The following is a 25,948-nucleotide window of genomic DNA, read 5'->3' on the forward strand; positions in this document are numbered from 1 at the left end:
GTCGATGATGATAAAGTGGTGAGTAAAGAGGGGAAAAAGGGAATATGACTTATTAAGGTAATTAACTTTTCGGTATGTTTACATCTGGGTAGCTATCTTTTTTTTGTACACATATAGGTAACAAACTTGTTGGAAGTGTTCACATCTTACCATTATGACCTGCTATAGCAGGTTAAATCCTAGATGTGAACGCTTTCAACAAGTTCGTTACCTATATGTGTACAAAAAAAATAATTACCCAAATATGAACAAAACGAAAAGTAAAAATTAAATTACACGAATGGTCCCTGTGGTTTGGGGGAATTTGTGTTTTTGGTTCCTAACTTATTTTTTTAACTTGGATGTTCCCTACTGTTTATTTTTGTTGCGCGTTTGGTCCCTGTCTTACCTAAAAAGACTATTGTGCCCTTATTAATTTATTTTTGAATTAATTTTCTTATTTATGTATTTATTTTTTTACATATTTAAAAAAATTAATAGACCACACATATTTGTATCTCCTCGGATGATCCCTACTATTTTTTTTAATTAATTTAATTTTTTACTCGGATGGTCCATACTGTTTAATTTTGTTACGAACTTGGTCTCTGTCTTACCTAAAAAGACTATTATGTCCTTATTAATTTTTTTAATTAATGTTCTTGTTTATGTACTTATGCTTTATATATTTAAGAAAAATTAGTAGACCCCTCATATATGTATCTCCTCACCATCTCATTTTTCATCCTTCTCAACTTCTATTTATTTTCCATCTTTAGTGATATCGACGTCTTCATCATCACTTCTTTTTTTCGGTCCTTCAACTCCATCGAATCAACACCACAATCCACTAAAGATGAAGAGACAGTAGGTTATGGTGTTGGTTCGCCAGAGTTGAAGTACCAAAAAAAGAAGGATGGTGAAGACGTCGATGTTACTAAAGATGGAAAAGAAATAGAAGATGGGGAGGATGAGAGAGATGAGATGGTGACCGGTAAGACCCAAATAAAACTTCTCAAATGTGGTTTCAGATTTACGGTGAGGAGATACATATATGTGGGGTATATTAATTTTTTTTTTATAAAAAATAAATACATAAATAAGAAAATTAATTAAAAAAAATTAATAAGGGAAAAATAGTATTTTTAGGTAAGACAGAGACCAAACGCGTAATAAAAATAAACAGTAGGGATCATCTGAGTTAAAAAAATAAATTAATTAAAAATAAACAGTAGAGATCATCCGAGGAGATACAAATATGTGTGGTCTATTTTTTTTTTTTTAAATATGTAAAAAATAAATACATAAATAAGAAAATTAATTAAAAACTAAATTAATAAGGGCACAATAGTCTTTTTAGGTAAGACATGGACCAAACGTGTAACAAAAATAAACAGTAGGGACCATCTAAGTTAAAAAAATAAGTTAGCGACCAAAAACACAAATTCCCCCAAACCACAGGGACCATTTGTGTAATTTAATTTTTACTTTTCGTTTTGTTCATATTTTGGTAACTATTTTTTTGTATATATCTAGGTAACGAACTTGTTTAAAGTGTTCACATCTAAGATTTAACCTGCTATAGCAGGTCATAATGGTTATATGTGAACACTTCCAACAGGTTTGTTACCTAGATATGTACAAAAAAAAGATAGTTACCCAGATGTGAACATATTGAAAAGTTAATTACCTTAATAAGTCATATTCCCGGGGAAAAAAGGATGAAGAAAGCAAAATAGGAGAAGATGAATAGTACTGGATATTAACAAATGTCTATGTGGCAAAAAGGTAACCAGGTGGCCCCTTCATTTTTTCCAAAACGACGTAATCGACCCAAAAAAATGACTTTGTTACCTCATAAAGCAACGAAAATACTTTAAGGATTAAATGGACCAACCCTAGAAAGTTTTTAGGGCATTTGTGTCATTTTCCTATTAAAACATGCTACAAGAATGAATTAATCATGGTTAAAAAAGTCTCAAATATGGATCACTGCAAATATATCATATTTATGGCTTAACATTTCATTTATAATATATATATATATATATATATATATATATATATATATATATATATATATGGTGCGGTTTGAACCACAGTTTTCTAACTATAAACTGCAAACTGCACCACATAGTGCGGTTTACAAAAAGTACAAATCGCAAACTGCGTCACATAAATCCAAAACCACATTATGCGGTTTGGTGCGATATGGACAATTTGTGCAGTTTGTTGCACCCCCTATCTTGTGTTATAGTGCGAAAGGAACTTATTTTTTTTTCTTGAAGAATTCAGAGACCGACAACAATTTGAAAGCAATTTAAATTTAAAAATTCATGGATGACAAAGATGAAGAGCAAATATATTATCTACCTACGTCCCCTAATTGAAACTCCCAAGCATTTATAACACAATGATGTATAATGTAAAATTATCGAAAAAATCTACTGAGATATACAAAGGCTAATGCAGGAGCAGCTTGTGCTCGAATTTTGTGACTCTTTTTCTTCGACTCAGTCAGCCATTCCTCTGAATTACTCCAGGCTGTATCACTTTAGAGTCCAGGAAGAACACATTATATATTATCCTTCACATACAAGAAAATGTCATGTTGCGAAGATTTAATACAAAATTGATCTTAGATCTATGTCAAAATACAAAAATTAAATATGGGATGATAGAAACTCATTTCTTCTGTATATATTTTAATTGATTTTGATGTGGGTGGTTTTATTAAGATGAGACCATGGTAGATAGGCCATAAATGGGGATAGATGATACCTATGGACGATCAAGAAACAAAGAAGAGAAATACGATTGATGATTTCTTCGATGAAATTTTATCTGTAACTTGTAATTTTTAGTTGATAATATTGAGAATGATTTGGAATTGACCATGTAAAAAAAGAGAATCGAATTAAAAGAAAATCAGACTATTGAATAGAGAATAACCAGGCTATTAAATGATATTAAATAGGTAAAGAAAACAATTTAATTTCAAAATTTTGAATGAAAAAAAATAAAGAAGATAATCCTCCTTAATTAATGAAGGTTTTTTTTGTCACGTGTAAATCTCTCATGAGTTTTGACACTTGTCATTTTGTGGTATTTTTGAAATAAATATTATCCACTTGTCAATGTCAATTTTTGGTTTGTTTCAATTTTTCAATTAAAGTCATATACTTATATATGTAAAATATTAAATATCACATATATGATATTAAATTACAATAAATACATTTCTTCATTTCTTATTTTAAAGTTATACATTAAAAAAAAATTTCTGTTTACACTTTAATGTTTAATTTTTTTTAAAATCAACCCGTATAATATACGGGTCTCACACTTAGTCCTTTCTAATAAATGAAAGTTTTTTTGCCACTTGTCACACTCTCATGCATTATGCCACATGTCATTTTGTCATAATTTTGAGATATTTATTTTCCACTTGTCATTTCCTTCATTTATCATTATTGAATATATACCATTAATTTAGTTTCTATAAATTAGACATACCATAATAAGTATATTAATTTTAAATTTTAAATTTTAAATTTCAAACTTCAATTTTAATTTTAAATAAATTTACAATTGAAACATTTGTATTTAAAATTTTGTTATAATTAACACATGTAATACACGGGTCTGACAACTAAACACATAATTTTAATTTAATTTTTTCATTTTTTTTAATTTATACTTATTTCAAATTTCAAATTCAAATAAAACATTCTGTTTAATCATTTATATTTAACATTTTGTTTTAATCAACTCGTATATTATACAGGTATCACAACTAATAATCTATTAATTGATTTCTAATAAAAGACCTATTATCAAAAGGAAACTTCGTTTTGACGTGTAATATAGATATTAAATAAAATTTGAGAGTATTGGAAGAAACATTTATTGTAGAAAGCCTTAAATGGGAAATAAATAAATGAAAATTACAAGAAATTGTATGTGACAAAATGAAAAAAATCAAAAAGATATTTTTTTATTAGGTTATATATATATATATATATATATATATATATATATATATATATATATATATATATACCCTTAAAAAGATATATAAAAGTTAAAAGATTAATAAATAACTTTTGGTAAATTAAAAGGACCATTTATATAACTTTGATTTTTTAAATAAACTACTCATGGTTATAGTGGCCCAGTTGGATTTGCTAGTAAAAGTTATGGATTGGCATTCGTTTCATTAAATCTGATATAATATTCGTTTGTTATTATTGTGCATCTTTTATTTCAGTATTTTGAACTCTTTTTAAGCTTTTACGATGTCTTAGATAATTGGGCCTGAGCCTTGCAGAACAGATTTGAAAATTTGGGTTCATTCAGTCCTTTAATACCTGGGTTTCATTCCTGATTTGATTTCCTATGAGGTTAGCTATTTTCTTACGAACATTAATATGTTTATATTATATCGCTTGAGAGATCTCATAAAATTATTGTATTCCTTTTAATATGGTCAATTGGATAACAAGCACCATATAATTTACTTCATATAAAAGTGAGTAAGCATGAAGAAATTTTGATGATTAAAAGATAAATTTTTATTAGACATGTTTGGCTTACAGTTGAATAATTAGTTAGACTTATGGATAGTTAGAAGTTTGGTTTAAAAAAGGACATAATAAGTCTCTATTAGAGTTTGGGTCATAATATCAATCAATAACAATTTGAATATTTCAAGAAACGTGTGTAAAAATACTTTCCAAAAGTTGTGACTTTCGACCCTATTATATGTGGTATCATGGAACTAATTTTGGATAAGCCAACAAGTTACATGAGATTCATGCAAAATCCAAAAGTATGAAATACAAAATGCCTTGATGTTGTTCTTATGTTCTAAGAGACACATTTTATACAAAGCAACATTAAAATAAAGAAGATAATCAGTTTAAAACAACCGAAAGCTTGAACATATATAAGAATGATAGTTATTTTCGGTTAAGAATTGGAGGAAAGCTGTGTTTGTTCCCAACAGGCGCGCCATTTGGGTTTTTTGGTGCGAAAATACAGTATAATCTTCATATGAATTCGACGATGCCACATGCAACCCTACCAGGAACGCTTCCCTCGGAGCACCTATGTTTTCAATGTTATTTTAGCTTATCTGAACATTCACTCAACACCTATTGACTTTTATTGTAGCTAAAGTTAAACTTAGTTTGTCTCAAGTTAATCTTAATTATATTAAAAGACTTGATAATCCTAAAATCACAACATTGTTCATATGTTGTGGATGATGGGAGGGGAGGGGGAATGATGCTTTCCTTTTCATTCTTGATAATGTTATTCTCCTCTCTCAACAAGGATTACCCTTCTAAACTAAAATTATGGTAATTGTGTCGTTTGTAATAATCGGGGATCAATAAGTTACCTACTTTGTCATCGCTTCATGACCGATTGTTTATTTTTATTAAATTAATTACAAGTCATTATTTTTTTTTGTTTTCTTTCTAATATGTATTACGATTATGTGGATTGAAGTATGTCGTATTGAGGGGCAAAGACTTATTGGGTTCATATGGATGATTAATGGAATTTTATGGTGAAACATTCTTCAAATGGGCTATTTGTAAATAGTTGATAGAATCTCATTTTAAAAGTTTATAAATAAAATTCAAATAGTTTAATAGTGTAGAAAATAGGTCCCAAAATCCATGTAAGCAAATGTATATTCCAATTAATAGGGTGTGGCATCTAGGGGACCTTTTTTTTTTTAATTTTTTTTAATTATAACGACGGATGACCTTCACGTTATTTTACAAAAAGCACTTTCTTATGATATGTTTTATGGATCGAAAGTTGTAAGCAAAGGCTTGATAGTCAATATGACACTATAATATTTAGTTAGCGATCACAAGAAAATGTGAGGAATATTATGTGCATCTATGATTGGTCTACCTTATTTATGACCTAAAATTAATTTTCATAAGATTAAATTAATACGGGATAGGGTCAATTCAACCAAAGTTAATGATGTTACAACCATTGTTTGATGTTGTCCTATCAACTACCTTTTAATCTTTTATTAGTTTTGTCGGTAGGCACTAACATATCCTATAGTGAATTTGAGAATAGATCATCAACAAAGTTACAACATAACTTGCCAATTAGAAAGCTAAATCTCTTGTTCATGGTGATTTCGAAGACAATGATGGGAGAGGGTTGAAGAAATTCAATGGTTATACTTAACGGAGTTATTGAAATCCTTTATAACCAAAAAGATAGATGCATATAAGATCTTGAATCCATGAGAATTTATTTAGTGGCATCAATAAAAGTATTTTGATGGTGTGGCATAAATATAATCCTACTAGTTGGAATACTCATGTTCCAAACAAAGTTAATCTTGATAAAAGAGGGATTGTTGTTCAATCACTTTTATGCCCCATTTGTAACTTGCATGTCGAGACGATTGCACACGTACTTACTTCGATTTGGATCAATTCTGTCGGTAGTGGGATTTAGATACCTTGTATTTCATTACACTTTCACATTTATTGACTTAGCTTAATATGCCGACGCTTGATATGACCCAGAATAAATGTTTTGAAGCATCACTATTTAACAACTTTTCTGGATGCTATGGAACTTGATGGTTTCAAACAAAAGTTTTTATTTAACATTGTTTCTCATTATTTCTCTTGATTAATCAATAGAAACACAAAACTTAAACTTAATTGAGCTAGTTATTTCTCAGTGTTGTAAAAATCCCGATCAGATCCTGTTTAATTTCTGATTAATCTCTACGCGCAAGGCGCTACCCGACTGACTAAATTGCACTTACCGATTAATCTCTTTTTACACAATAAGCAATGTAATAGCAAACCAGGAAATTTTAACTTTTTGAAAAAATTTCATCTCAATACAAACTATTTGATGAATGATTAGTGTTGTATTAATCATATTAATCTATTTTGTTATGATATTAGTGGTATTTACAGACATTTTTATGATATTAGTCATATTTAATTTTCAAAATTCAATGAATTAGCTGTTTAGGGTCTCCGATTAATCTGTTAACCTCATTTCACCGACTAGGTAAACGTCTTTTACAACCTTGTTATTTCCTTGGTATAGTGTTTTTTTTTTCTAACGACTTGGTGATTAATAAAATAAATTGGATCAAAGAGAAACGTAAGTATTAATATGGAAAACATATGTTACAGAATACGTAGATTTAATCTATTTGGACAACTTATGGGCCTATTGGGCTTAATAAGAAAATGGGAAAATACGTATGTTTACTTTTGAATTCTGATTTTTTACTTGCTAAGATTTAATGATGAAATTAAAGTATATTATATGGTGCTACAGATGCCAGCACCTCTTGCGAGCATCAATTCTACATACAGTGGTTATAAAGAATAAACTAACCAGTCATGGATAGTTGTCACATGACTAGAATTTTTGTTTATAACTAAATATGTTAATGAATACGTGACAAAAGTTTCACTTTCTCAATAGTGGTTATTCTTATAAAACAACAAAATACAACTATCTTGTGAAAGAAGGATGTTGGTTGTTTTTTATTTAGCCAAAAATATTAATTATTTCCAAAAATAATATTCACCCAATGAATAAAGAAATTCCTCAATTAGAATACTTTCATATGAAAATCCACATGAAGAAAGAACTACTTAGAATCTATAAAAAATGGCAGGACCAGACCCGTTTCATAAAACCAGTTTTATCTTTTTATTTGAATTTCACATATTTAAATTCAATACATGCACATATAATAAAATTAAAAAAATAATAATCGTACTAATTAGTCTTTATGGCTAAGTATAGGGTCATATTTACAGCAAGAGATTAGTCGGTATACGAAAATTGATCCAGAAACCATTTTCAGAAATCTCACTTCCAAAAAAAATGTCATTAAATTTATACCTGTAAATCCCAAACTGGATAAATCATGTAAGCAAGACTTTGTTGTTAATATGGAATTTGTATACTTTGAAAAGATACATTATTTTAACTTATATTAAATTCATAAATACTATATATGTATATTTGTATATGCATGTGTATATATGAGTAATCATGTTTTATTTGAACCTTAGAAAGATTATGCTCTACGAAAAATGGATGTTAGTAACTTGTGGACAAAAAAGTTTCCAAGTATCGATTTGATTATTTCCAAGTGACATGATGGTATTTAAAAAATATGAAAAGGTGAAGAAGGTTGCTAAAAATATCTTGTATTTAAAGAGTAAAAATGGTAATGTTCAATAATGGAGAGGAAAAAATGAAGAAAAAAAAAACATTATATAAACAATCTCACATGACGGCTGACAACAACCCCTCACCCCTCTCACGTGGTTAGTCGGATCCCATTATCATTTATTCCGATTTTAAAACACGTATGAGACACTTAACGACTATTTACTATTCTATAAAATAAAAAGGTTATATACGATTTTAAAACAAGTATTCTATCATTATCTATCTTTATAAGAACTTTTTTCAATCTTTCATAATATGTTTTTGCGTTATTTAATTATATAACTGTTTATAAAAAACAACTATATTACTTCATTTGTTTGTTTTATTTCTGAATTTTTTTTCTTTATAAAAAATAACTACAAACATGTAATGCCTTTCACTTATCTCGATGCAATGGATATGATCATAATTCATACATACTTTGAACTTGTTCCCCATCCTCAATGTTGGGACGAAAAGTTCTAATTTTATAATGTCATATATATATATATATATATATATATATATATATATATATATATATATATATATATATATATATATATATATATATATATATATATATATATATATATATATATATATATATATATATATATATATATATAAAGGAGCGTTCAATCGAAAACATTTATTATTCCGAGAACATTTGAGAACAAATTTGAACTACATAATTTTTTTTAATCAAAACTACAAAATAATATTCATAAAAACCAATCAATTGTTACAAATAATTAAAAAACCAACTAAGCAATACCACTCACCACTCAACCAACACCATCCATCACCACTACCTGCCACCCACCACCACCTCCACCACCACCCGCCACCACCACCAACCACCACACCCACCACCATGCACCACCACTCATCACTAACGACCACCACCACCGCCCACTACCACCAACCCCACCCATCATCCACCAAAACCACCACCACCCACAACCATCACCACCTACATCCACCACCCCTACCCACCTCAATCACCTATCACCATCACCCGCCACCACCACCAACCACCACCTCCACCTATCACCACCCACTAAAACCACTACCCGCCACGACTAGCACCTGCCACCACCATCACCACCCACCACCATCACCAACCGCTAACACCATCCCCACCTATCACCCACCAAAACCACTACTCGCCACCACCATCTCCACCTACCTCCACCACCCCCACCCACCTCAATCACCCATCACCACCACCAGTCACCACCACCAACCACCACCCTTCACCACCAATCACCACCACCACCACCTATCACCACCCATCACCACCACCCATCACCACCAATCGTCACCACCACCTCCACTTACCACACACCAAAACCAACACCCACCACTACCATCACCACCCACCACCATCACAACCCACCACCTACCACCACCCAACCACCACCACCGCCAACCACCACTACCTACCACTCGCTAACACCTCCACCACCCATCACCACCACCCGCCACCATCACCCAGCCACCACCATGCACCACCACTCATCACTACCGATCACTACCACTCATCACCACCACCCACCTCCACCGCCACCTGCTACAACCACCCCCACCTATCACCCATAAAAACCACCACCCGCCACCACCATTACCACCTACCTCCACTACCCATCATCACCTTCCCCACCCACCTCAACAACCCATCACCACCAACCACCAACATCCACCACCACCTACCACCATTACCAGCTATTGCCACCCATCACCACCCACCATCACTGCCAACACTACCATTCGTCACCACCACCTCCACCCACCACCCACCAAAACCAGCACCCACCATCATTATCACCATCGACCACCACCAACCATCGACCACCACCCGCCACCACTACCCGCCACCATCACCCTTATCCACCTCCACCACCCATTACTATCACCCACCCACTACCCACCATTATAACCACCACCTGCCATTACCACCAACCACCACTATAACAACGTAAATTTAAACAACTTTTCCATTTCAAAATATAATAAAAATTCATATGTAATATCAAAATCCATGTATCAACATTATCTCGATAAACAAATCCCAAGATCTCAATGTAAATAAAACTCCATCTGTGTGTACGGTCATGTCGGCGCCTTCCCGCGATCCTCACTGGTACCTGAAACACATAACACACAACACGGTAAGCATAAATGCTTAGTGAGTTCCCCAAAATACCACATACAACACATACGCCACTCGAGGCTACAGTATGACCCTCCGGTCGATGTGTCTCAGCGGGACCCTCCAGTTCCATAGCTCGTTGGACCCTCTGGTCCGGTCATAGCTCGTTGGACCCTTCGGTCCGGTCTGTATCGTTGGACCCTTCGGTCCGGTCTATATCGTTGGACCCTCCGGTCCGGTCTATACAACACATAGCATACATATATCACAATGCACATAATGTCATACATACACATAGCACACAAGACCCTCCGGTCTACACATAGATACCACTCTAGGTAATGTATAGTGAGAAGAATCACCTCGGGTAACTCGAATAATCTCGCACATGAATGAACTGATCTAGCCCCCGCCTAATCACAAAAACAATATCCTTAAATAAATAATGGCTCTCAAAGGCTAGATTAAATCCCTTTCTACAATCCCACATAAGGGTAAAAGACCATTTTACCCCTCCTTGGCCCCAAAGTCCAAATGTTGACTAAAACCCTAAAAGTCAACAGGAGGCAGTACGCGGCGCGTACCAGCTCTTGTACGCGGGGCGTACTCCGGTGATCCAGAATCGGGGTCTCAAACCCTTACGCTGTGCGTACTGAGATTTACACCCAGCGTAAGTCTCAGTTTCATGCTCTTATGGATTTTTGGTCTTAAATGGTTAAGACATAAACTCAAACTCCAGATCTGACTTTTCTAAGGTCACTTAATCCATAAAGTTGAAACCTTTAAGCCTTTGCATGGCTGAAAAGGTCACTAATCACTTTAATCACCTTTCCTCTTTCCTCATAAAGCCTTTATCTCATGCATGACTTAATATTCACGTCCAAGATTGGATTTTTATGAACCCACATCTCATATTACTCTGAAATATGGCAGATCTAAGCTTATGGAGACCATTTGCTCATAAAGTCTCCACCTTGGGACCTAAAACCCTAAAAATTGGTCCATAAAGCACAAATAAAAAATGACAAGGAAAGCTTTGAGCTTTTTACCTCCAAGTGAAGCTCCTCCCTCTATAGAGCTCAGATCCAAGCTTGTACTCCAACTTCTAGCCTCCACAAGAACCTCCTTTTCTTCTTCACTAACACACAAAGGCATTTTCGAGCTCAAGAACACTCACACACTAGATTTAGAATGATAATATTGCTCTCCTAGGGTTTCTTTCTGTGGAATGGTGGCTGGGGACAAGGCCATATCATTCCTTTTATAGCCCACAAGACACAATTAGGGTTTGCATCTGGGCCAGCTATGCCCAGCGTAACCCTGGGTACGCCCAGCGCACCTAGGCGAGCCCGCGTCCAAAGTAAGCGCTTGAGTACGCGCAACGTACTATTCAGTACGCCCAGCGTACTCAGCAACCGTACTTTTTCCTTTAGGGGCTAAACTTGACAACTTGATAAAGAAGAAGGGTTTAAGAAATGCACCTGAATTTCAGAATGTTACAACCACTCACCACCCATCACCACCACCCGCCTTCACCATCCATCACCACCCCCCACTACCACCACCCATCACCACCGACCACCACCACCCACCCCTATCACCACCAACCGCCTCCACCACCTATCACCACCCCACCCATCACCTACCAAAACCAAAATACACCATCACCACCCTCACCACCAACCCATACCCACCTACCCACCACCACCACCACCACCACCTGTCACCTTCACTCGTCTCCACCACCCGTCACTACCACTCGCTACCGCCACCTGCCACCCATTATAATCACCACCCTACATGTTACCCCCACCTACCACCTACCACCACCACCCGTCACCACCACCTGTGATTATGTGTATATAATCATATGTGATTATTTGTATTTAATCACATATGATTTATATGGACAATATTCTTTTTTGTCCATATAAATCATGTGATTAGATACATATAATCACATGTGATTAGATATATTTAATCAAATGTGATTAGATATATTTAATCACATATGTCATTATTGCGTTCTCGATTCAATAATTATTTTTTTGTCAATTTTAATCATATATGATTAGATACGTATAATCACATGTGATTATATGTATCCAATCATATATGATTTGCATGAACAATATTCATTTTTGATTTTTCGTTTCAATAATTTTTCTCATATATTTAATCACATGTGATTATAAGTATTTAATCACTTATGATTAATGTGGACATAAATTTCTTTTAATGTTCTTGATTCAATAGTTGTTTTCGTGTATATAATTACATGTGATTATATATATTTCATCAAATATGATTTATTGAATCAAGAACGTAAAAACAAATCTTTTTCACATAAATCGTATGTGATTAAATACACGAGACCAACTATTGAATTAAAAACGCAAAAATAAATATTGTTCACAAAAATCATATGTGACAATATTTATTACCTATAAATAAACATCCATATAGATATAGTTTTAAAATAAAATATTTTCTTATAGTTTAAACCCTCGTTATTCATAAGTAAATAAAAATACATCAGATTTTTATTACAATACATTCGTTATTCACTTATGATTACGCATATATGTCTGTTCCACAAAGTGATTAATCATATACGGTTATGGTGGTTGGTAGCAGAGGAGGTGGTGGTGGCAAAAATGGTTGTTGTATAGGTGACGGAGGTGGCAGTGGTGGGGTGGGTTGGTGGTAGAGGTGGGATAATGGTGACAGTAGCGTGGTGACTGTCATAGTGGGGAAGATGATAGGGAAAAAGGAACGGGCGGCGCTGCATAATGATTTATGATTATAACTCTACCACCCCACTAGTACGCTGAAGCAGTAAATGGGAAATATATGACTGAGGTTGAATCTCAAGATCTCTAGTTTTTCAAAATCTCAACGGAACTACGCCTCTTTTTCTTTCTTTCTTTCTTTCTTTCTCTCTCTCTCTCTCTGTATGTATGTATGTATGTATGTATGTATGTGTCACACCCCCAAACCGGAACAACGGAAACGTTCGGGGGCGGATGACTTCATGTAGTAGCGTAACAAATGAATACATAGTAAAGAAAGCAATACAACCATCATATATATAATTGAAAGTTTACATTGTTAAAAGGTACATGTTCAAAACCAATTACAATATGATGCCAAAATATGAATTTAAACTGGCGCCGCAGCGTCCCTTCTTCAAAAGCTGTTTGTTACCTGTAATTATTGAATCCTTGGGACATACAAGTAGTTTTGAAAGAGTAGATCAACATTTAAGCTGGTGAGTTTCATAAGTATTAAATGACAACTTTGTATGAAATGAAATGCTTTGTTTTTGTTTGTTTGTTCCTAGAAAATCCCATATTTTCTACTAACATAAATGTAACCTTTTATCAAGACCAATGTTTGTTTCTAGAAAATGTATGTACTTATAAAATTTCCAATACTTCTGAAAAAACCCGTAAATAAATGTATTTTTAATACCCCATGTGAGTTTTTATAACCATGCTATTGACTAGGAATGCCTATACGCAACGTTCTTCAGGCGTTGGAATGTTCTGACGTTTGTCACCCCAAATGGTGTACTGTATCTAACAGTCAGGGCACGGGGTTGTCAAGCCCGTATAGATCTATACACAAACACCATGCTCCCGCTCCAAGGGATTCTGGTATATAATACATGACTTGAAATGTGTACTCGAACGTACGTGAAGTTAATGTCTCATAAAACTTAGTATAAAAACAGATTTACGTGTAAAAATGTTCTTTTGTTCTTGTATGTGAAAGTGACTTCTTGAAAATAGTGTTTCTAGTATGTAAAAGTTCGTAATGTTCTCGTAAAACTATACCTATTATAGTTTTCTTTAAGTGTGTCTCGTTTGTATAGTAATCCCTAGTAAAATGCTCACTTGTTATGAAAAGTATAATTTTTATAGTGTCTAAGATGGACACGTATACATACTGTATAAACAGAGTGTTTGATTTATACATATATAACTACATTTTTCATTTCAAAAGATATGATGTTATCGTGATATATTTTGCATATGAAAGTTTCCTATAATAGTTATAAATTACATATGATTCCGTTGATAAAAAGTGTATAATGAAACTTTATATAACACACGATAATAATCGTGTGTTTTACTTGTATTTCCCCCTTAAAAGCATATAAAAGCATTTATAAAACATTTAAAAGTGTGGATTATAAGGGTATGAACTCACTTGGAAGATCGAAAAAGGCGAGATGAAAACCGAGCAGAATTTCGACTCGAGAAAGCGGATTTTCTCAGGATTCTTGGGAATCTCGGGAGCACAAACGACCTTCGGGACTTGAGCAAGAGAACCGGGGCTTCGGGTTAGCACGGGCACGGAAAACGAGGCAAGAACACAAGAAAGTTGAGAGAAATTGAGCCCTTTCTTCGGAACCCTCGCATCCCTTTTATAGGGGGTGGGAAACGCCTCGGTACGCTGGGCGTACGCGTGCGTCATGCATGACCGCCTCCTCGACTGCCTCAGAGCTTTGGATGGGACGGGTATAGCCTCGCATAGGGGCGAAGTGGACGATCCGAGGCCTAGTCCTTGAGTACGCTGGGCGTAACTCGGATCGACCTGGTGACTCCTCCTTCGGATAATGCCGAGATTAAATAATAAAATTTATATTTTATTTATTTAATAAACTTTCAAAATTTCATGTCTTCTTCATACGAACTCCGTTTTCGACGTTCTTTATATCCACGCGTAGGTGAGACTATGCTCTACAACTTTCGTTTAGATTCCGTTGACAAATTTTGAAATTATTTTTATTATTTATTTTTAAAAGGTCGCGTTAAGAAAATTTCGTTAGAAATTCATAACTTTGTTAACTGACGTCTGTTTTTGCCATACTTTTTACCACTGCAAAACCATTGTCGAGACCTTCGATTCTCATTTAGGTCATTCCGACCAAAAGTCGCTCGATCTGCGTTTCGAGTTTTTTTTTAGCTGTCTGTCGCTAAGCCGAACTTGGAAAAATTATAACTTCATTATACGAAGTCAGATTTGGGCGTTTCTTTTTACGTACGATCACGGTTTAATGTCATCTAACATAGTAGGTAATAAATTTGAGATTTTTGGACATTTTATTTTCGAAGTTAATTTCATTATATCTAAAGTGGTTACAATACTTGACTTTTTAGGTCATTATATAGAGTTGAAATATCGGGTTGTCACATCATCCCCCGTTAGAGGGAATTTCGTCCCGAAATTTAAAGTAAGAAAGATACTTGTGAATCAGAGAAAAAGATGAGGGTACTTTTGTTTCATCTGATCTTCGTGTTCCCATGTAAATTCAGGTCCTCGCTTGGCGTTCCTGCGAACCTTCACGAAGGGTATGCGACTTTGTTTCGTTTGTTTGACCTCTCGGTCCATGATTTCTACCGGTTCTTCCACAAAGTTGAGGGTCTCGTTGATCTTGATCTCGTCGAGTGGAATAACAAGAGTCTCATCAGACAGACACTTTTTTAAGTTCGAGACGTGGAAGGTTGGATGTATGTTACTAATTTCACGTGGTAGATTAAGCTTGTAAGCTACTGGGCCGATCTTGGCGAGAATCTCGAAAGGCCCTACGTATCTTTTATTTAGCTTTCCACACTTTCCAAAGCGTATTCATCCTTTCCACGGTGAGACCTTCAATAGAACACGGTCTCCTACCAGGAATTCCAAATGTTTCCTCCTTTGGTCAGCGTAGCTTTTCTATCGGTCTCTAGAGGCTTTCAATCGTTCACGAATCTGAACGATCTTCTCGGTTGTTTCTCATATTATTTTCGGACCGGTGAGAGTGCTTTCAGGAACTCGTCCTTTAGCTAACTGTGTGTCACCAACTTCAGCCCAGCACAGAGGGGACCTGCACTTACGGCCATAGAGGGCTTCAAATGGAGCAACCTTTATGCTCGTATGATAACTATTGTTGTATGAAAATTCGACAGGGGGTAAATGGATGTCCCATGCCTTTCCAAAGTCAATCACACAGGCTCTCAGCATATCTTCCAAAGTTTGTATCGTTCTCTCACTTTGCCCGTCTGTTTGTGGATGGTAGGCTGTACTCATGTCTAGCCTAGTCCCCAGGGAACTTTGCAGTGACTGCCAGAACCTTGAAGTGAATCTACTATCTTTATCGGAGATAATGGATACTGGAACACCATGCAGTCACACTATTTCCCTTATGTAAGTTCTTGTAAGCCTTTCCATCTTGTCAGTCTCCTTGATTGGTAGAAAATGCGCGGATTTGGTCAATCTGTCGACGATGACCCATATGGTATCGAGTCCACCCGTCGTCTTGGGCAACTTGGTTATGAAGTCCATAGTAATCCGTTCCCATTTCCATTCCGGTATCTCCGGTTGTTGTAGTAATCCTGAAGGTTTCTGATACTCGACCTTAACCTTAGCGCAAGTAAGGCATTTACTTACGAAGGTAGCAATTTCTGCTTTCATGTTAGGCCACCAGTACAGTTTCTTAAGATCCAGATACATTTTATCTGAACCTAGGTGAATGGAATATCTTGTGTTGTGTGCTTCGGCCATGACTACATCTCTGAAGCCACCATGTTTCGGTGTCCAGATACGGTCGATGAGATAATATGCTCCGCCACCCTTGATTTCTAGATTCTTTTCCATTCCTCTCAGGGATTCACCCGCCATATTTTCAGGTTGCAAAGCTTCCAGTTGAGCCTCCTTAATTTGTGTGGATAAGTGGGAATGGATAGTCATAGTCAGAGATTTGACTCTCCGACCAGTGTATTCTTTTCGACTGAGGGAGTCAGCTACTCCATTGGCCTTGCCAGGATGATAACGAATTTCACATTCGTAGTCATTGAGTAGCTCAACCCATCATCATTGTCACATGTTGAGCTCCTTCTGATAAAAAATGTGTTGAAGGCTCTTGTGGTCGGTGAAGATAGTAATCTTTGTTCCGTACAGGTAGTGTCTCCAGATCTTCAGAGCAAAAACCACTGCTCCTAACTCAAGATCGTGTGTTGTATTGTTTACTTCGTGTATCTTAAGTTGACGAGAGGCATAGGAAATAACCTTCCCTCTTTGCATAAGAACACAACTAAGTCCTTGATTGGATGCATCGCAATACACTACAAAATATTCTATTCCTTCGGGGAGGGATAGTATCGGTGCGGTGCACAAGACCTGTTTCAATGTTTGGAACGCCTTCTCTTGTTTTGCTTCCTAGTCAAAGGCCACGCCTTTCTGGGTTAGTGTAGTAAGAGGTTTCAGAATGCTAGAGAAGTTCTTTATGAATCTGCGATAGTAGCCAGCGAGACCTAGAAACTGACGAATCTCTGTAGGCGTCTTTGGTGCCGACCAGTACTCAATGGCCTTAATTTTGGAGGGGTCCACGTGTATCCCCTTCTCGCTAACAACATGGCCCAAAAATTCGACTCTTCGAATCCAAAATTCGCATTTAGAGAACTTCGCATAGAGCTTCTCCGAACGTAAGGTTTCTAAGACTTTTCGTAGGTGCTGACTATGCTCTTCCTTACTTCGGGAGTAGATAAGTATATCATCGATGAAGACGATGACGAACTGATCCAAGTAAGGACGGCACACCCTATTCATTAGGTCCATGAATACTTCTGGTGCGTTGGTTAATCCAAACGGCATCACTACAAAATTGTAGTGTCCATAACGGGTTCGGAAGGCTGTCTTGGGAATATCCTCTTCTAGTACGCGTAATTGGTGGTATCCGGATCGTAGATCTATCTTCAAGAAGTAGTTTGCTCCTTGAAGTTGATCAAATAGGTTGTCAATGCGGGGCAGAGGGTAATGATTTTTGACTGTAAGTTTGTTCAGTTCCCTGTAGTCAATGCACATACAGAACGATCCGTCTTTATTCTTTACAAATAAGACCGGTGCTCCCTAAGGTGAGAAGCTTGGTCTAATAAATCCCTTTTGGTGGAGTTCGTTAAGCTGACTGGAAAGTTCTTCCATCTCTGCTGGTGCCAGACGATAAGGCGATTTTTGCTACTGGGGTAGCCCCTGGAACCAAGTCGATTCTAAACTCGACTTGACGTTGCAGTGGTAATCTCGGTAGTTCTTCTGGAAAGATATCGGGAAAGTCGCGTACGTATGGAATGCTCTTAATGTCCTTTACTTCCTGACTTGTATCGACGATGTGTGCAAGAAATGCATGATAATCCTTCCGCAAACACTTTCGAGCTTGGATGCACGAAATGATGCGAAGGTTTGTACTGGATTTGTCGCCATAAATCACTAACGCTTCGTCGTTAGGGAGATTAAGACGAACTGCTTTTTCAAAGCACAAGATGTCGGCGCGAAGAAGACTTAACCAATCCATGCCGACTATGACGTCGAAACTTTAAATTTGGACTGGCATGAGGTCGATTAGGAAAGAATGACCGTCTAAAGTTAATGTACAACCCATGTATATGCAATTAGTGTTTTCCGTTTTTCCGTTTTCCATTTCTATAGTGAAGGATTTTTCTAACATGGTAGGTTTATGTTTAAGTAAGTGAATAAAGTTTTGACTCACGAAGCTTCTCTTCGCTCCACTATCGAACAGTATGCATGCATATGAATTATTGAGAAGAAATGTACCAGCAACTACTGTAGGATCAGCTACGGCTTCTTCATGGCCTATAGCCAACACTCGTCCCACCCCGCCGGTATTTGCTGCCTTAGGGCAGTTTCTCTTGTAGTGGCCCACCTCGCCACAACCGTAGCAAGCTTGGCCTACACCAGCGTTGGGAACTTGAGTGATCGGCTTTACGGGGGCTCTGCAAAAACGGACAGTGTGTCCCTTTCTGTTGCAGTTGGAGCACTGCATTTCCCGACAAGATCCATTGTGGTGGTAAGTGCATTTGGTGCACTTTGGAAAGTTACCCACATAAGGCTTTGTTGGGTATGGATTTGTAGGAACGGTAGTAGGTATAGTAGCAACATTCACTGTAACTAGTTGTTGTTTCTTCGAGGATTCTTGGGAAGACCCACCCTTCCCTTTATTCCATCCTCTCTTCCTGTTATTGTTGTTGTTGTTTCCCTTTTGTGGTTCTGGTGTAGAAATTGTCGAGTTCTGATGACTTCCGTGATCAATAAGAGATTGTGCCAGCTCTTTGGCACTTTCAAAAGTGTCAGGTTTTGAAGCTAACACGCTCGACTAAATTTGGGGCGACAGTCCCCAAATGTATCTCTCTATTTTCTTGCTCTCAAGAGCAATCATATTTGGGCAAAGGATTGCCAGATCGCAGAATCTGTTGGTATACGTTGCTATGTCGGTACCAATCATTTCAAGAGTCTAGAGTTCATGCTCGAGTTTTTGAATCTCTCCTCGTGGACAGTACTCTCTCATCAGCATGATTTTTAAGCTCTCCCAGCTTATTGAATTCGCCACTATCAGAGTAAGTACCTTAACGTGGCCATTCCACCAAGTTAAAGCTCTATTGGTAAGCGTGTAGGTTGCAAACTTGACTTTGCTGTGCTCGGGACAGGAGCAGATTTCAAAGGATGATTCTGTCCTTTCGATCCACTGCCTCAGAATCATCACACCACCAGTTCCATTAAACATCCGGGGTTTGGCGTTCGTAAAGTCCTTATAGGTGCATTCTCGGGGTTGCCCATGACTCTCTCCATGGTTGGAAGGAAGTGTGCTAGTTCTTGAGCCAATATTAATAGGGGTAGTGATCTGTGACATGGCAGCCGCTACAACTGCGGTGAGTGCTGCTTGGAACATGGCAACATCAAATTGAGGAGGTGGAGGCGGTGGTGGTAGAGGTGCTTCCCCACCGTTGTTTCGTCTCGGGTTTCTACGCGGAGGCATCCTTCAACTATAGGTTGAAAAGATAAAGATAAGAATTCCATAGCATAGAAAATGAATGTGTCTCATGAATTAAATCGTTATAGTTCAACAACAAATGATAGTATGTGTCTCAAAGATAGAAGAATGAAAGTTATTTGTAAGACCGAATATATGAAACAAGCATATGGTTTCTCCATAATATTTTAAGGATTGAACGAAATACTCAATGTAGTAGTAATAGCATGCCAATTATATTAATATAATAGTTGATACAACGATCATGAAAATTTGACCGTTATAAGGGTCTCCGATTACAAAGTTAAAGAAAATAAAACTTTTAGCCGAGGTCCTAATTTATAACAAAATTTGGGATTTTGGCAAGCACTACTTGCGTCGTAGGTTGCGCTTGGAGCTTGACTCCGCATCTGATTGCTTTGATTCCATAAAACGCCCGTCGAAGGCGGCTTGCTGTTCCCTCAATTTGGAGAGGGCTGCAATCATTTGAGCTTGGAATGCCTCGGTTTGGAGTTGGGCATTGTCCTGAGCTCTGTCCAGCCTACGGATGTTTGAAGTGTGAACCTGTACTTCCACGTTGACTTCCCGAATCCGGTTAGCTTGAACTCCAGATTGGTAGGACTGGTTGGCTAGTTTGCCCACCATGACTGGGAGTGCCCGATCGGCTGAACCTCCGCCGCGGACATCGTAGAAGTCTCGGCACATGCCGTAGGGAGGACGTAGACTTTGTTGTTGGCTCCAATGGTGGAGGTGACTTCCCCAGACGGGAGTCGGTCCTTGAAAGTTTCTCATGAAGACGGGAGGTTGTGCGGGTGGTGGGTTGATTACTTCCGGCTCTGAGTCGGTACCGGAGTCATCTTCTTCGTCCAATTCTATGGGTTCTTCGTCCTCCTCGGGATCCTCTTCGATCCATCCCCCGTTGCCTTGGTTGGGATAGTAGGGGCGCCGGGGTGGTGAAATCCAACCATTTGACTGTACGAGAATAGGGTTATAAGAATCGAATAATGTTTGGAACATGTAAGACTAAACATGTATGTTATGCTATTCTATGTAATAAATACTCCTATAGTATTTAAATTCGTGTGTTTGATTCTCGTGATGTTTTGGTAAGTTTTGACTTGTTGCTCACTACGAGCATTCCTCGATATACATTGGTCCGATCTCGGACAAATATAGTTGATCATGCTATATTTGTCCCAAATCTGATTACATATATCGAGTCTTAATCGTAGTGTCCAACTTGTCTAAATACTTCTTGTATAGTTATAATCATGAAAATAAGTTGTTGTATGCATGTATTTGTACTTAAATGAACTAACATTTAAGTTAAACGAAACGTGGCTTAGGCGTAAAACAAAAAAATGTTTTGTCAGAGAGTATTAGTCCCTTAAGCATTTATAGTTTGTATATCTTATGTGGTTCGATATACTTAGTTCACTATAAACATTGCTCTGATACTAATCTGTCGCACCCCCAAACCGGAACGGCGGAAACGTTCGGGGGCGGATGACTTCATGTGGTAGCGTAACAAATGAATACATAGTAAAGAAAGCAATACAACCATCATATATATAATTGAAAGTTTACATTGTTAAAAGGTACATGTTCAAAACCAATTACAATATGATGCCAAAATATGAATTTAAACTGGCGCCGCAGCGTCCCTTCTTCAAAAGCTGTTTGTTACCTGTAATTACTGAATCCCTGGGACATACAAGTAGTTTTGAAAGAGTAGATTAGAATTTAAGCTGATGAGTTTCATAAGTATTAAATGAAAACGTTTGTATGAAATGAAATGCTTTGTTTTTGTTTGTTTGTTCCTAGAAAATCCCATATTTTCTACTAGCATAAATGTAGCCTTCTATCAAGACCAATGTTTGTTTCTAGAAAATGTATGTACGTATAAAACTTCCAATACGTCTTTAATACCCCATGTGAGTTTTTATGACCATGCTATTGACTAGGAATGCCTATACGCAACGTTCTTCAGGCGTTGGAATGTTCTGACGTTTGTCACCCCAAATGGTGTACTGTAGCTAACAGTCAGGGCGCGGGGTTGTCAAGCCCGTATAGATCTACACACAAACACCATGCTCCCCCTCCAAGGGATTCTGGTATATAATATAGGACTTGAAATGCGTACTTGAATGTACGTGAAGTTAATGTCTCACAAAACTTTGTATAAAAATAGATTTACGTGTAAAAATGTTCTTTTGTTCTTCTATGTGAAAGTGACTTCTTGAAAATAGTGTTTCTAGTATGTAAAAGTTTGTAATGTTCTCGTAAAACTATACCTGTTATAGTTTTCTTTAAGTGTGTCTCGTTTGTATAGTAATCCCTAGTAAAATGCTCACTTGTTATGAAAAGTATAATTTTTATAGTGTCTAAGATTGACACATATACATACTGTATAAACTATAAACAGAGTGTTTGATTTATACATATATAACTACATTTTTCATTTCAAAAGATATGATGTTATCGTGATATATTTTGCATATGAAAGTTTCCCTATAATAGTTATAAATCACATATGATTCCGTTGATAAAAAGTGTATAATGAAACTTTATATAACACACGATAATAATCGTGTGTTTTACTTGTATTTCCCCCCTTAAAAGCATATAAAAGCATTTATAAAACATTTAAAAGTGTGGATTATAAGGGTATGAACTCACTTGGAAGATCGAAAAAGGCGAGATGAAAACCGAGCAGAATTTCGACTCGAGAAAGCGGATTTTCTCGGGATTCTCGGGAATCTCGGGAGCACAAACGACCTTCGGGACTTGAGCAAGGGAACCGGGGCTTCGGGTTAGCACGGACACAGAAAACGAGGCAAGAACGCAAGAAAGTTGAGAGAAATTGAGCCCTTTCTTCGGAACACTCGCATCCCTTTTATAGGGGTGGGAAACGCCTCGGTACGCTGGGCGTACGCGTGCGTCATGTGTGACCGCTTCCTCGACTGCCTCGGAGCTTCGGATGGGACGGGTATAGCCTCGCATAGGGGCGACGTGGACGATCCGAGGCCTAGTCCTCGAGTACGCTGGGCGTAACTCGTATCGACCTGGTGACTCCTCCTTCGGATAATGCCGAGATTAAATAATAAAATTTAAATTTTATTTATTTAATAAACTTCAAAAATTCATATCTTCTTCATACAAACTCCGTTTTCGACGTTATTTATATCCACGCGTAGGTGGGACTACGCTCTACAAATTTCATTTAGATTCCGTCGGCAAATTTTGAAATTATTTTTATTATTTATTTTTAAAAGGTCGTGGTAAGAAAATTTCGTTAGAAATTCATAACTTCGTTAACTGACGTCTGTTTTTTCCAGACTTTTTACCACTGCAAAACCATTGTCGAGACCTTCGATTCTCATTTAGGTCATTCCGGCCAAAAGTCGCTCGATCTCCGTTTCGAGTTTTTTTTAGCTGTCTGTCGCTAAGCCGAACTTGGAAAAATTATAACTTCATTATACGAAATCAGATTTGGGCGTTCTTTTTACGTACGATCACGGTTTAATGTCATCTAACATAGTAGGTAATAAATTTGAGATTTTTGGACATTTTATTTTCGAAGTTAATTTCATTATATCTAAAGTGGTTACAATACTTGACTTTTTAGGTCATTACATAGAGTTGAAATATCGGGTTGTCACAGTATGTATGTATATATATATATATATATATATATATATATATATATATATATATATATATATATAGGAAAGTTATTTTGAAAACTTATAGATTTGCAAGAACTCGAGAACTCCTAATCTGTTTGTCATTTTTAAAAACGTCGACCTCTAATATTCATCAAATGTTACGTCTAAGAGGGATCAATGCCCATGAAGATATTTTTGAATTTGTTTTAATCCTTCAAGTATAAAAGAGATTTATAATCTCATTCAAAAGTTTACTACTTTTCAATCATCTCTTTCTTTCTCTCTCTCTCTCTCTCTCTCTCTCTCTAAAAACCATAAAAGAACCCTAGTACTTGCATCCATGGATCCACTCTTCACATACATTCCAACTGAAGGTGCATGTAAAGCTACCAACACTCCATCAACTCCATTTTTTTTTAATTCTACCAATGTTGCCTTCTCGGATGTTGTTCCTCCCAAATTCAGAAACAAGGGATTACAAGCTTTTGTGAGTTTCTGAAAGGTCATCCTTTACGACAAGCTCTTGCTGTCTGTGTTGTTTCATTCTTCACTATGCATGTTTTTGATTTCTACTATATTTATGACCAATAATTAGATACTATTCATGGAACAATCAAAAATGGAAATTCTGACATTTTCTTCACCGTGGACGCCATTAGGGATGCTCTTCATCTTCCCATGCTAGTCTAATACTCAAATATTCCTTCAGAAGGCCAATCAAAGCATGTTTTGGCCAATCGTCTCTCTCTTTCTCTTTCTCTCTCTCTCTCTCTCTCTCTCTCTCTCTCTCTCTTTCTCTCTTTCTTTCTCTAAAAACCATAGAAGAACCCTAGTACTTGCATCTATGGATCCACTCTTCACATACATTCCAACTAAAGATGTATGTAAAGCTACCAACACTCCATCAACTCCATTTTTTTAATTCTAGCAATGTTGCCTTCTCGGATGTTGTTCCTCCAAATTCTGAAACAAGGGATTACAAGCTTTTGTGAGTTTCTGAAAGGTCATCCTTTATGACAAGCTCTTGATGTCTGTGTTGTTTCATTCTTCACTATGCATGTTTCTGATTTCTACTATATTTATGACCAATAATTAGATACTATTCATGGAACAATCAAAAACGGAAATTCTAACATTTTCTTCACTGTGGACGCCACTAGGGATGCTCTTCATCTTCCCATGCTAGTCTAATTCTCAAATATTCCTTCAGAAGGCCAATCAAAGAAAGTTTTGGAAAATTTGGGTTATGATCCCTCTAAATGGTAATCGTCCTGGTCTGGTTCTCCGACAATGTCTTCCGAGAGGGTGGAAATATATCACGAGTGTAATTGGTAAGTGCCCAGGGGACAAAACTGGAAGTCTAAACTAGTTAATTTTGTTTGAGATGCAAATTCTATATGTAATGGAGAAGAACTAGCACCTTGAGTTTGCTCAAAAGATTTTTCATCAGCTTGTCAGCTTTATCACTTAGAAGAGAAGGTCCTTCTATTTTCCTTATCCTCGTTGGTTTTCATTGGTTCTTGAGCATATTAACTTTTGGTATATTGGAGACGTTGATGATACTATCTCCAAGTATTTCATGTATATAAAGTTGGTTAATGCAACACCCAAACCCACTGATCGACCCAATGGATAGCTAAGTAACTATTAAACCCTATCACGTGTATCGATGCCCCGATACTCCATTAGGCATCCAAGAACCTCTATATCCCCCTGATAAGGATATTTCTGAAATTTTGATAGTATTTGAGGATGATGATGACACTAAAGATGAAGAATCGTTAGATGAATACCATGAGGAAGATATTGATGTGGAAGAGAATGTAGAAGTTGATGACTCTGAAGAATTCTCTCATTTGTAATGCCAACGTTCCAATTATTTTAATTGTAGCATTGATTCCTTAAAAGATTGAAAATTGGTCTATATGTTGGGAATAAGAGATGGGTACACCGGGCGTAGGTCCTTAAAGTTGGATGCGAATTACCTCATGTATGTTGGGTGTACGCATGTGTATGCTAGGCGTAATCTTGTTGAGGGAAAACCCTAATTTTTAGGGTTTGGAAACTATTGAAAGAACTTTATGGCCGTAAACCATTTCT

The 25,948-nt window shown here is 36.5% G+C and overlaps 1 protein-coding gene across 1 annotated transcript; it reads left to right on the forward strand.

Annotated features, from left to right (window-relative positions):
• Positions 1–696: 696 nt before the first annotated feature.
• LOC128133554 (histone H2A.Z-specific chaperone CHZ1-like) lies at positions 697–25,710 on the forward strand. Its single transcript, XM_052771039.1, has 2 exons — positions 697–973; positions 25,592–25,710. Exons 1-2 carry the CDS (start codon positions 697–699, stop codon positions 25,708–25,710), a joined length of 396 nt encoding a protein of 131 aa, XP_052626999.1.
• The last annotated feature ends 238 nt before the right edge of the window (positions 25,711–25,948 follow it).

The sequence above is a fragment of the Lactuca sativa genome, chromosome 4 (assembly GCF_002870075.4).
Source record: "Lactuca sativa cultivar Salinas chromosome 4, Lsat_Salinas_v11, whole genome shotgun sequence".
NCBI lineage: Eukaryota > Viridiplantae > Streptophyta > Magnoliopsida > Asterales > Asteraceae > Lactuca > Lactuca sativa.

Coding starts and splice junctions, on each gene's coding strand:
- LOC128133554 (XM_052771039.1), top strand. CDS start 697: ATGTATCTCCTCACCATCTCATTTTTCATCCTTCTCAACTTCTATTTA. Junction 974..25,591: donor GAGAGATGAGATGGTGACCG/GTAAGACCCAAA, acceptor AAATTTTGATAG/TATTTGAGGATGATGATGAC.